The sequence below is a fragment of the Desmodus rotundus genome, chromosome 13 (genome assembly GCF_022682495.2).
Source record: "Desmodus rotundus isolate HL8 chromosome 13, HLdesRot8A.1, whole genome shotgun sequence".
NCBI lineage: Eukaryota > Metazoa > Chordata > Mammalia > Chiroptera > Phyllostomidae > Desmodus > Desmodus rotundus.
This window is the reverse complement of record NC_071399.1, coordinates 28794464-28807830: the sequence shown is the minus strand read 5'-3', so window position 1 is coordinate 28807830 and position 13367 is coordinate 28794464. Positions and strand designations below refer to the sequence as shown.

At 42.8% G+C, this 13367-nt stretch overlaps 1 protein-coding gene across 1 annotated transcript in view; it reads right to left on the bottom strand.

The window, feature by feature from the left end:
- Positions 1–3015, bottom strand: part of TUBGCP3 (tubulin gamma complex component 3) — a 93571-nt gene extending 90556 nt beyond the window's left edge. Inside the window, exon 1 of the mRNA XM_053916331.1 lies at positions 2721–3015. Coding sequence (XP_053772306.1) covers positions 2721–2796 — 76 coding nt within the window. The 5' untranslated portion in view covers positions 2797–3015. The remainder of the gene's footprint in view (positions 1–2720) is intronic.
- Between the last annotated feature and the right edge of the window lie 10352 nt (positions 3016–13367).

Here is a 13367-nt window from a genome sequence, read left to right as displayed (position 1 = left end):
AGCTTTTCACCACTGTGGAAAGTCATGAAACCAAGAGCAGCACTACTTGTGGTCCACGAATCACCAAGACCTCATTCTTTTATCTGTCTGCACTGGGGCTCACTCAAAAGTGGACACTCAGAGTTGTTACAGATTAGGGCAGACTTCATACTGACTTCAGTATGTAGTGTATCACAGTCACACTTCTAAGCATTTATGTTGAAATACTTACCTAATAAAAAATACTTTATTTCTTCCTTTTCTCCTAGTTAAAAAGAGGATACAAAGTACTGGAGTATGAAAAGGAGTGTTGCCTCTGACAGAGCTGAAACACTCTAACATCAAGCACATTGTTTCCAAAAACTAATGACTACCAAAGATATAATAAGTAAAATGTGCTGCAAGAGAGGGGCAGGGAGGTGGAGCGAGAACTTTCCTGTCACTGGTTGGCAGTTAAATGTTTCAAGCAAATTCCCAGCTGTTATAAGCTGGGAAAAGTAGAAAATAATGGTTATACAACCATTGGTTATAAAAATGTCACACATCATTATAGGTAGGTGCTTCGTTTCTGAAGTTCCCTTGAAATCAACTGTTAAAAAAACATTTTAATATTTTATGAAAAACTGATTCACACAAAATTCACATTAAAAGTAACAAGTGTCTATTAAGCCTCAATTTCATAGTATAAAAAAGCAATATGTTGCAAAAGCATAAGGCCAGCTGGATCATGTCATTAGAAAATGAAGTAATTAATCAAATGTTCTACTTAGTTTTCAGATAAAATACCCACTAATGAAGAGAAAAGAAACTTAAATGTCAAAATTAAAAAGGCAGCAATTAATATTGCTCCTTGTCTAAGGTAAGACAAATTAATACAGAACAAGGCAAGCTATTAAATGCTTATAAATTCTTCATGAATAGCATTATTTGTAATTATGAATATAATGATTGTTTTGGCAATCCTTGCTGTCCAGAACAGGGAGGAGAGAGCACCATGTTTAATAGATTTTATATTTTATTCAGAGAGGATCCCTTCAGGGTCTCCTAGAAAACCTATTTATTCTTAACCTAGACACAATACTAAATGGAGAGACAGGACACTGCAGCACTTGGCTGAAAATGAGTGTTTCAACCTCCTTGAAGGGATGAAACTAAGCCAACCAAAAGAAGTCTCAAATTAAAATTTTTTTACATTGAGAAACATCATGCTACCTCATGTGTGGTCTTCAAAGACCAGTTGTGACAACAGGAATGTGTGGTTTATCCTTGGAGGAAAATTTAAGACCCACTGGTATAATGAAAACGCTGATGTTACAGTGAGTGTGTCATAACAGTCTTAGCTCTCTGATTTCTTCCATGATTAGGAACATCAACTCAGATAGTAACTAGAGAGTCACAAAGAGAAGAGCCAGAGACAAACACAGGAGACCACACCACAGGTTCCCCACCACAAGCCCGCTGCACCCTCTACCCAGAACCCTCCCCCGATGGTCACAGGGCCCTCCCTCACTCCATTCGGGTCCATGTTTAAGTACCTCCTTAGAGGCTTTCCCTCACCTCTTCCCTCAGCATCCACTTGCCCTACTTCATTTTCATCACAGTATTTACCATTAATTACCATTATACATTTTGCTACTTTATCAAGTCTTCTCCACTAGAATATAAGAGGGATGACTTGTCTGTATAGCTCTGCATCACCAGCACCTAGCAGAGCGCCAGGGGGTGGGGGTGCCCAAAGATTTCTTGACAGCGTGAAACTTCATATAATGTAGCTAAGTCTGTGTAAAGTCAGTGTCAATTAACAGACTGACAAAAAGATTTCACCTTTTGCCCCTAAGATTATCAATGAACATCAAGTAAGTTTATGTACACTAGTTGTCATGAATCATGAAAAGGTCAAAATACAGTCCCCATATTTTAAATGTAATTTTGCGTAAAGTCTGCCAACAAAAACTGCACAATTTCTTTTCCATATTATGGTGCTTAAGGAATAAGTAACCTAGTTGCTACGATTACCCAGAAAATTCCTTCATGGTGCATCCTCACACCCCACTCTCCCGCCAAAGCAAATATCAGGAAACGCCACACCTGTGCCATTTTTTACAGTGAGACCACAGAATGGCTTTACATACTGTACAGAAGTGGGTTTGGGTAGCAGTATTCGCTATGCGAACCCCCCAGAAACAGCTTTATACCAAATCCAACCCTCAGCCCTCTGTAGTAGAAAAACATGGCAGGTAAAGGTCGTAAGCACCACTTTGCGTCACACTCAAATTGAGAAAGTGGAAACGATGTGGCTCGCCACCCCCTGACATCTCCCTCCGCAGTGTCATTCAGCGAAGTCACAGACGTGTGACTGGGGACCGGCCCGCCGCTCTCTCCACCCAAATAAAAGCGCCCCGCCCTGTCCTGCGACTTCAGGGAAGGTGGACGCGCTCGCCAGCTGACGTCGCCCCAGGCTTCGCCCTCGGAATCCGGCGCGGGAGTGGTGACTCAGCCCACGCCAGGCTGTCCTTCCCTCCCCCGGGGGCCCCTTGGCCCTCCCTTCCCTCCGTCCCGGAGGCTGCAGCAACCCACTAGCCCGCCGCGCCCCTCCCCGTTCCTCTGCAGTCGGCCTGCGGAGGCTGAGGGCCGCCCTGTCCCGGCCCCGCCAGTCCCTCGGACGCTCCGGAGCTGCACTCACAGGGAGCGGCCTCCAGGACGCGCCCGAGCCCCCGAGCCGCCCGGCCGGGCCCCGCTACCTTCGCTCTTGCCCAGAATCCGGCAGCACAGGTTCTGCAGCAGGACGTTCGGCGACTTCTGGTCTGGGGTCGCCATCCTCGCCCGCGTTTGCCTGCGGGGGCTCCCCGGGGCCGCCGGCACGAGCCCACCTGCCTCGAGCCCAAGCGCGCTCGGGAGGCCCCGCTGCGCCCAGCTCTCCGTGCCCGCCCCGCGCCCCGCGCCCCGCGGGCCTTTTGCGTCCCCAAAACGCTAAGGCCCCGCGGAAAGCGCCGGCGACAAGGGCGCCATTTTAACGGAACCCGCCGAAACCGCGGGCCCTTCCCACAATGCCCCACTTCTTCCGGGCAGTCGGGGCCGCCAGTGCGCTGGCCTAAGAGTTCCCGGCGCGGTCATCGGGCCTTCCGCCGACCACCGGCGCTAGGCCTGCAAAGTTCCGGCACCAACCGCCCAGCCGCACTTGTTGCTTCCAGTGCTCAGACTCCTAAAGGTCCCCGACGTCAGGACCAGCCACTGGCTTGCTGTGAAAGTGCTAGATGCCCAGTAGCGCCTTCATAGTTTTTTTTTTTTTTAAGTCATTGGTTAGAGTCACAGTTTTGTTGGAAGAAATCTGTTTAAAAAAATACAGGATTTTATGATTTTCATGTTTGGTTGAGTACCGACATTATCCAGCTACATTATGTAGCTTTTCATAAGAGCAGTGTGGTTGCTCACCATCCTCATACCTTATCCCAGTTAACTATAGTAATTGGAGACAGTCAGATGAAGAGAGGGAAAAGGCCCAAAGAGGAAAAGATAAACTGAAAGTTATTTTAAAGATAATTATAGACACTTAAACATCAGTTCAAGAATAGTGGCACTCACTGAGAACTGCCCAGTCCAGGAACAAATGACTCAATTCACATCAACTGATCAAGGTGTGGGATCCTAGAGGCTATAGTAGATTAGACCAAGGGTGAGAATTTATCCCATGTTAAGCCAACCTAATTATCTTTACAGGTGTTACAGGTGGGGGGAGAGAGAGAGACCCCAATCAAGAGGCTCCTTCCCCTACCTTGCTTCTTGTCTTGCTCCCAAGACACAAATTAAAGCAAGAGACGTATAGTGGAAATGAGATAGCAAGTTTGTTTATACACTTGAGCAAAAGCTATAAGTGGGCACTCAGATTAGCTGATCTGAGTGCCCTGACTATTGGGGCTTGGGGGTTATATACCTCAGCTGGCTTCTAGAGGTACCCCTCCTTTACCCCTTCCAAATCTTGGGTTTAATGTACAGCTACAAAGTCTTTCTCAGTTAGTAAAGGCTCTTTGTCTTAGTTAGTGAAATTGTTAACAGAGGCTCCCTTTCCCAGCACAGAATCTCAAGAACAACCCTCCCCTCCTCCTGTGCTATTCCTTCTTATGACGTTCAGAACACAGGGCAATCTTAGCAAGATTGTTACAGAAGTCCCTTTTCACTACCCAGTCTCAGAGTATCTCCCTCTTCCTGTGCTATTTTGTTTATAATGTTGGGGACACCCAGCAACCTTATCAAACCGAGCTCAGGACTGCTGAGTTATTTGACGAGACAGGTCTTCTTTTTGTTTGTAGCCTCCTGTATTAACATCTCTGTTAGATTGTGATGATGAGGAGGGCCCGGCCTTCATTTCCCCTCTGGCCACTCATTCCTAGCTGCTACCTAACACTGAGAATTTGGGATTAAGATCAAAATAAATTGTATCTCTAGATGGCCTGAACTATAACAGAAAAAAAAGTCACCTTCCAACAACCAAGTGACCTGAGTAGAAGAAAAAACTCTACCCCTCCCTTTCCAGGGTGAGAGAAGAATGCCAAATCTTATAAACAGGACCACCCTGAGACATCCTCCTGGAGCTTAGGGATGTCAGATGATACCTTAAATGGAGCCTGTTGAAGGGTCAAGACCCTAAAAGTAACCCTGTTCACTCGACCATACATTTAAACACCTGTCTTCTTCTACCATTTTAAGTCTAGCAATAAGAAAACCATAAGAGTCACAAGACAAAGGCCAAAAGAGTCTCTGAGTGAGGCAATTGGAAGGCCTTCATATCAAAAGTAGAACTGCTGTTTCAGATAGCAGCAAATGTTCATAGCTTTCCTCCTGCCGTGGTTGCCTGGGGTTCTCAAGTAAGTGAGCCCCAGTCACAGTTATGACAGTAACATCACAGAGCGTGACGATGAGAGGCACACAGAGGAAAAGAGACTAGAGAACACATGGAGCAGCATAGTGGACATTGTGCAAGTGTGTCCTTCCAACCGTCTACGTCACTGAAACTTACTGAATGTGCCTCTACTTTTCCCATCTGCAGATGGAAGTCAAAGAACGGAAGTCCCATGTGGTGGGCATGTAGCAGGATATACAAGAGTACTGGTCCAAGAATTGCCAACTAGGATACAAAACTGAGGACTCTATATTTTAAGAACACCACAGAAAATGGGAGGCCAGCACCACCTCAAGGTTTATTAAGATGTAGCCAAGCTGCCATTGCTAATCCTCCAACTATCACTTCCATCCCTGAAAGTCTCTCTACAGCTGTGGGGATGAAAAGGAGGTGATTCCGGATGTCTTCAGGTTATTTTGGGGACATGAGGATCTACCTGGCCAGGAAACCATGTACAGGTAAGAACCACTGTGTGGAAGCCTCAAGAACAGTCATACATGCACTCCATAAGAGGATTGGCCTTGAATACCTGCCACAGAGATGGCATTGGTGGCCACTCCAGGTTAGTAAGAAAGTGATGGCTACTGATGGAAGGTATGATCACATACCAAGTTAATTAAATGATTTTTAACCCTTGTCCCTAATCCCTCCACCCTGACTCAAATTAACAGAATTAAAAGCAGTAATGAGAGGTAGAGGGAAATAGAAGGGCAAATTATGCCCCCTTCTTGGGGAGCTGTGACTGGCAAAAAAACCCCAAAAACCTTTTAATGCTTAACCCCATAAGATTACACTCCTTAAAAACAAGTCACGTATGCTACTGTATAGGAAGCACCATGAAGTAGTGTTCCACATTTTTTGCCCCCAATAAACCATGCCTCCCAGAATTCTAGCCTTTTTGTAATCCCTTTCCTCTTGGCTCTGGAAAGATCCTCTGACTTACCTTGCCTAGTACGATGTGGTGGAAGAACTGCTGTGCCAGTCCCCAGCCTCAGCCTTCAGAACAACTGGGAAACAGGTGGGGGACACCCTCTTTGACACTCTTGGAAATATGAAGAGGGACCCCCCAAAACAGAATTATCTTCCAGGGGGTGGGCCCCTCATAGTACAGGCTTCTCCTACTACATGAGTGTTCCAGAAACCCATCTGTATCAGTGTACCTGCTGGCATTGTTGTGAGAGGCTGCATTTGGCTTCAGTTAATTTCTCTGAAGACTCTTTCAACACACTTGCCCATTTCATGATGGGTGATTTAGAGGCACACGTACCTATACTTCGCTGAGTGTCCAGCACTTTTTGACCAAAAACTGCATGACCCCCAGGCCCCACCCTCCCTATTCACCCAATCTCACCCTGAGCAACTTTTTTTTTTGTTTCTCTGGATGAAAAAGTCCACAAAGGGAAACATTTTGCTGATGTCATCATGTTGATATCATGTCATCATGATGATATCATGTGGAAGAGGTGAAACAAAAGAACAGCAGAAGCACAAAAAGCCATCAAAATCGATGAGTTCAAAAAATGATTTGAGCAGTAGAAAAAAGTTTTGGTAGTGTATTGCCTCAAATGGAGAGTACTTTGAAGGTGACTGAAGTTTAGACACGTAAGAATAAATTCACAATTTTTATATAAATAAATTATGGTTGTCTTGGGGTCCCCCCTCATATTGAACCACCGTGTTAAAAGTCCATCTACCCCACAAGGAAGATCATAGGTAGAGGCTACATGAAAAGGAAAGGTCTTGGGATCCCATGAAATGAGAGAGAGGGCCCAGCTATCCAAGCATCCCATCTGAACCCAGGCTACCGCAGACACTCTGGCTGAATCCAGCCACACGAGTAACTAACTATCTGCAAAGGAGGCAGAACTGCTCACTGAGTTTAGCCCAGGTTGCAGAATTGTTAGCCAATAAAGTGTTTGCTGTTCTCAGTCCTTAAGTTTAGGGATGGCTTGTTACACAACAGACAAATACTACAAATTATCTTTGGTGGGGTTAAAGTGTGGCTTCATGGGGGATACAGCCATAATTTGCCTATTTGCTCTCAGATCCATTACCTACCCCTCCCTGATCTGCTCTGCATCCTAGAGTAAACCATAATGAAAGCTCCCTGGACCACTGGCCTCCTGGTATGTTCGGCCAATGGGAGTCACTGGTAGAAAATTGGAAATCAGAAGGAGAAAACTCAAGTTATCACCCTATAGTATTCTACCTCTTACTTTGTTGTGACAGTAGCTGAATCTCCTCCTTGACAACAACTCCTACCAGTCAGCCCCTTCTTTGGTTCTAGTCTCCTCTGTACAATTCTCATCGCAGATCTCACTCCCATAGAAAGGTTTCAGAATGTAGACCATAGGAATGTCAATTCTTCCTGTTGTCTCTTCAGCCCAATGAAAAGTAGCCACTTTCTATACTTGCTAGTCTCTGAGTTACTCACCACCTGCTTCAGCCACCCATGTAACTAATTCCCTGTACTGAACGCCCTAAGTTAAAGTGGCTTCTGTTTTGCAGATTGGTTTCTACTATACTTGCCAATAGGAGTGATCCCAGGGAAGATATTCTAGGAGTGGGTTGGTCATGTGTCTGAGCTCAAATACATTTAAATCTTTCTGAAGGTGGAATCCATGGCATGTTGGAGCACCAAAATGGCTTACATTATCATGTGGAACAAAGCACTGGCAGATAGCAAGACTTTGGGAAATTAAGTAGCTGCTGTAGGCAGATGTTTGGGCAATAATAATGACTACGGAGACTAGTGGGTGGGATGGACTGTACATTCAGAAGTCTCAGGTCCTTACATTTTTAGCTTAAGGTGCAGGCATAGAATCAGAGAACTTCTATAGCAGCCATAAAATAGATCTTTTATTCTTGTACCTGGAAAGTAGTCAGAACTGAGGACCAGACTCTAAGCTGAACTGTTTGACCTGTAAATAATGATGCAAGCTGAACACACAGTCCTGCCAGGTCTCTTACATTAATGGTGGGTCATTATCTGGAGTGGGACCCTGAGATTTGTAATGGAGGCATTTGGGTAAAACATAAAATTCCAAGTCACCTGAACATTCTTAAACAGAGCATAAAATTTTCCTTCTCTGTATGCAGAGATTGGCCTTTTGTTGATTTCCTGAAGCAATTAGACTGATTATTCTCCTCAGCAAATAAAATAAAGTAGAATTTCAAAGGATTAAAATAATCCAAAAGAAGGAATAAAGGGGAGGCGGAGAAAACAAAAATCCAAAAGGACAACAAAAACAAATGTTTTCAATGGCATACTTAAATCCAATCATACTAACCACGGCAACAAATGTTAGTGCATGAAACATTCAAGACAATTTAATTAAAAGACAACAATTGTTGAAACAAACAAGGAAAAGCAGGACCTATTTATAGGTTATATGTAAGATATATTCTAATGTAAAGACATAAATAAATTGAAAGTTGGAGAAAACATATACCATGAAAACAGTGAGTGTAATAAGGTTGGAGTTGCTACGTCAGTATTAGATAGGACAGACTTCAGACAAGGAGTATTGCCAAAGATAAAGAAGGACATTTTAGAGTGAGAAAAGGGTCACCTCATTAGGAAGACAACAATTGTGTATGTGCCTGATGACAGAGCTTCAAAACATGTGAAGCAGGAGGGACTTCTAGAGATGGTGGGTAAAGATGTAGGCAACTTCTCTCTATCAAAAACAAAGTATAAAACTGAACAAAATTATCAAAATTAACTAAGTCAGGACACTGAAAATCAACCAAAGGTAGAAATCAATCACAAAACAAGAAGCATTTATTCTTGCAAAAATGATCAAGTTTCCAATGACAGCAATGGGTGTGTGTGGTGTTCTTGCCAGGACTGCTCCAGTCCCCACCCCACAACTTTATCAAAGATACAGGAGTATTCCTAGGTCAGGGCTCACTGCCCAACCCATTGACTTTGTTACCTGAAAGGGCAGGCTCTGTCTGGGGTAAGGGATAAAAAGCCATGGCTCACCAGCTAAGGGGCCTGGGTAGGAAGTAGACAGGGTGACACTCACTAGCCCAAGGCTGGGGTCCCACTTGAAATTGATTGTCCAGCCAGGATTGTAATGCCATGAGGGTTAGTTTTGTGAGGCAGTCTGGCTGAGCCACAGTACCCAGATGTGTGGACAGACATTGCTCTAGGTGGTTCTGAGAGGGTGTTTTTGGATGGGATTAAGGTTTAAATCAGTGGACTTTGAGTAAAGCAGAATATCCCCTCTAATGTGGGTGGGCCTCGTCCAGTCAATTGAAAGCCTGAATAGAACCAAATGGCTGACTGCCCCCAGGTAAGAAGGAATGTTGCCAGAGGATGGCCTCAGACTTGGACTGCAATGTTGGCTCTTCCCTGGGCTTCCAGCCGGCCAGTCCACCTTACTTTTGGACTTGCCACCCTCCAGAATCTTGTGAGCCAATTCCTTAAAATATATCAACCTCAATAGATGATAGATGGATAGATAACAGATAGAGAAACGGAAAAAGAGAGAAATCCTGTTGATTCAGTTTCTCTGGAGAATTCTGGCTAATAAAAATAGAGCCACAAAAATGAAGAGAGCCAATGAATGGCTGAGATCAACTTCCCACAAATACCTGACAGAACCTGGAGGAGACCTGAGAGACCCTGTGAAACAGTGAAGTCCAAGGGAGACAATGAGCACTTTTTTAGTGTATTTCCAGCCCACACAGGGGTCCACCTGCAGAGGATGAAATTCTCACAGATCATTGCTTGAGCACTATGTTATGCTGACACAGGTCCAGCCCTAACAAACCATGCCTAAAAAAACTAAAAATGAGAATTAAAAAATTGAGTGGAAACATCAGCAGTGGTACACCATGGGGGAAACAAATTATACAGTTTAAGTCCAGGCAAGTTACACACACACACACACACACACACACTCATCTCGGAACTCTGACTTGTTATAACATGCTATATTAAATTTCTAATTTTGAACAAAAAATATACAAAACTTGCAAAGAAACATGAAAGTTTGACCTATGCTAAGTGGGCCCAGATGTTGGATTTAGCAGAAAAAGACTTGGAAGCAACTTTTGCAAATCTATCCAAAGAATTTTTAAAAAGTAATGCATAGAAACACCAAAAGGGAAATTAGAACCAATGCAGAAATTAATAAAAATGAAAATGCAAGATTTCAAAATTGATAGGATGCACTCCAAACAATGCCTGGAGAAAAATTTATTAAAATAAACACATGTATTGGAAAAGAAGAAGGGTTTTAAGACAATGACCTCAACTACTGATGTAAAATAATAGGAAATGAAGAGTAAAAACCCAAAGTGAGCAGGAAAAAGAGATCACAGCAAAAATCAATGAAATAGGAAAAATTTTGAGAAAGTAAATGAAATCAAAGCTGGGTTGGTTGGTTTGTTTTTTAAGATTCTATAAAATGTAAACCACTAGCTGAACTAATCAGAAGAAAGAAGAGGACAGTTACATTATCAAAAACAAAACAGACAACATCCCTACAAGGTGTACAAATAATAAAAGGATGAAAATGAATGTTATGAGCAAAAATATGCTCATAAAGTTGACAACTTAGATTAAAGTGTACCAAGTTTTGAAAGACACAAACTACTTATACTAGCTTATGAAATAGATAACTTGAATAATCCTATATCTATGAAAGAAAAGAATGTTTAAATAACTTCCAACAAAGAAAGTGGCAGGTGGCTCTTCACTGGATAACTAATATTAAAGAAAGAAATAATATCAACTATATACAAACTCTTCCAGAAAATTACAGATTAGAGAATACTTCCCAACTCATTCCATGAAGGCAGAATTACCCTGATACCCAAATCTGAAAAAGACATTACAAAAAAAACAAATTACTCTCCAATATCCCTCTTGGCATAGGTGCCAAAATTCTAAAAAAGAAGATTTTAACCAAGGAAATCCAACAATATATACAAAGAATAACACATATAACCAGGTGAGCTTAATCCCAGTGTTAAGGACTGAATTTTGTGTCCCCCCAAAATTGATATGTTGAAGGTCTAACCTCCAACGTGCTGTATTTGGTCCTTTAAGGAGGTAATTAAGGTTAAATGGGGTCATAAGGCTGAGGTCCTAATCTAGTACGTTCTTTAAAAGACACCAGAGATCTCTCTCTTTGTGTACACAAAGAAAAGACCGGTTAGGACACAGCAAGAAGGTGGCTGTCTACGAGCCAGGAAGAGAGGTCTCACCAGAAACCAACCTTGCTGGCACTTTGGTCTTGATATTCCAGCCCCCAAAACAGTAGAATATAAATTTCTGTGGTTTAAACCACCCAGTTGATGGTATTTTATAGTGGTCATGTTATCAGTGAAAATCAGGCTTTTCCAGGGGATTGCGAGGAAAGCATTCCAAGGACCCGTGCACGGGAGACTGTGGTGTGGCAAAATTTATTCAGGTGGAGATACAAGCTTCCCCCTGGGTTTCCAATGTCCCATCTTCCTTTGTCCCACCAAGGAAAATCAGGGTCAGGACTAGAGTCAATGTCCAGAGAAACCGAGCCGTGCCAAGGCTAGTTCAGTCCAATCTTCCTCATCACCCAGCTATCTTAGCTTGTGTTCCTGGCGCAATTCACTGCTGTGCTCAGGTATTCTGGCTCCTGCCTGGAGGCTGCATGTGGAGTCTTGTGGTCATTGGCCATGCAGCTGCTAAGGCCACATGACTATGGAGAGAGGATGCGCAATTGCTTGGGGCAAGTGCAGGCCACAAGCAAGAGACAGCTTCTTTGTTCCCCTGGGGTTACATTAACTTGAATTTGGGATGGACCAGGTGCTTTTTCAAAAGAAGCAATCAACTTCCCAAGCTTTTGCAGGCTTTTGATAGGTCCATACCCCTTAGTTGGACCGACAGGCCTCTATGGTTAAGTACCTCCCATTGAGCCTCCCAATAATATATTACTGGTACTGGAGGGTGGACAGTACTCCTGGGGAGATTTCCTGTGCTTTAAGGTTAAGTCCACCTGGCAGCAGTCTCCTAGAGTGTGTGAGTGAGTCTGTAAATGCTGCAGCTTCATGGCCAAGCAAGCAGGCTTATGCTCCCCAGTATTTTAAGCTCAATGTCTAATTCCTTTTGCTTCTTTTTCTTATTAATAATTAACTACCTGTGGTACAACTAACATGAGCAGACTAATACACCCAGGAATGCAAGGCTGGTTCAATATTTGAAAATTAATCAATGTAATTAAAGATATTAAAGACTAAAAAAGAATAACTGTGTGATCATCTCAATAGATGTAAGCCCTTTGACAAAAATCCAACATCCATTTATGATTTTAAAAAGAAAAAAATCTCTAACTGCAGTGGGAATTGAAGGGAACTGCACAAAGTCACCTACAAGAAGAACCAAAGTTAACATCACTCTTAGTGATGAAAGACTCAATACCTTTCCCTCATATAGAGTCTCATTCACACTATAAAACTTAACCAGTTATTTGGGAGGGCAATACAGTGTTATGGGAAACCAAGAGAAACAATGGAAAATAGAAACACATTTACAGAAGTTACAGATAATGTAGTATACATAAGACGATCAAGGGAAGTCAAAGAAAAGATGAGAATTTTTGCTAAGGAATTTAGAGAATGAAAAGAAGCCAATGGAAACTCTAGTATTGAAAAATATCCCTGTCTGGTATAGCTCAGTGGATTGAGTGCCGGCCTGCTAACCAAAGGATCGCTGGTTCAATTCCCTGTCAGGGCACATGCCTAAGTTGCTGGCCAGGTTCCCCAGTTGGGGGCATGCAAGAGAAAACCAATTAATATATCTCTTGCACATTGATCTTTCTCTCCTTCTTTCTTCCTCCTTTCCCCTCTCTCTAGCAAGTAAATAAATAAAATATTTTTTAAAAAAGAAAAATATAATTGGTACCAAAAGTCAATGAGTATACTTAACAGCAGTTTAGATACAACTGAAAAGGTAATTAATGAAATAAAGATGAAAAAAGAAAGCATGCTGAGAGAAAAGGATTTAAAGTATGACAAAGAACATGAGATACATGTGGGACAGAGTAAAAAAAATCTAACATTCATATAACTGGACTCCAGAGGAGAGGAGAGAGGAAATGTGGCAGAGAGTGAAGAGATAATGGTCAAGAACATTCCAAAACTGACCAAAGATATCAGACCAATGACACAAGTGCCACAAACTACAACCATAACGCTATCAGGAAAATTGCACCTAGAAAAATTTTCACTGAAGTCCCTGAAAACCAAAGACAAAGACAACATCTTACTAGCTAGAGAAAAGGAGGGAGCTGACCTTCAAAGGAGCAATACTGGCCCGAATGCCCAAGTTTCAGCAGAAAGAAAGAGAAGCCAGATGAAAACAGCTGGAAGAAAATAACTGCAAGTCTAGAGTTCTAGTCAGCCAAAATACTCTTTAAAAAGAAAGACAGAGAAGTGCATTTTTAGAAGCACAAAAATGGAAATATTCGCCATAAGCAGACTCCTAGTGAATTAAGTGCTG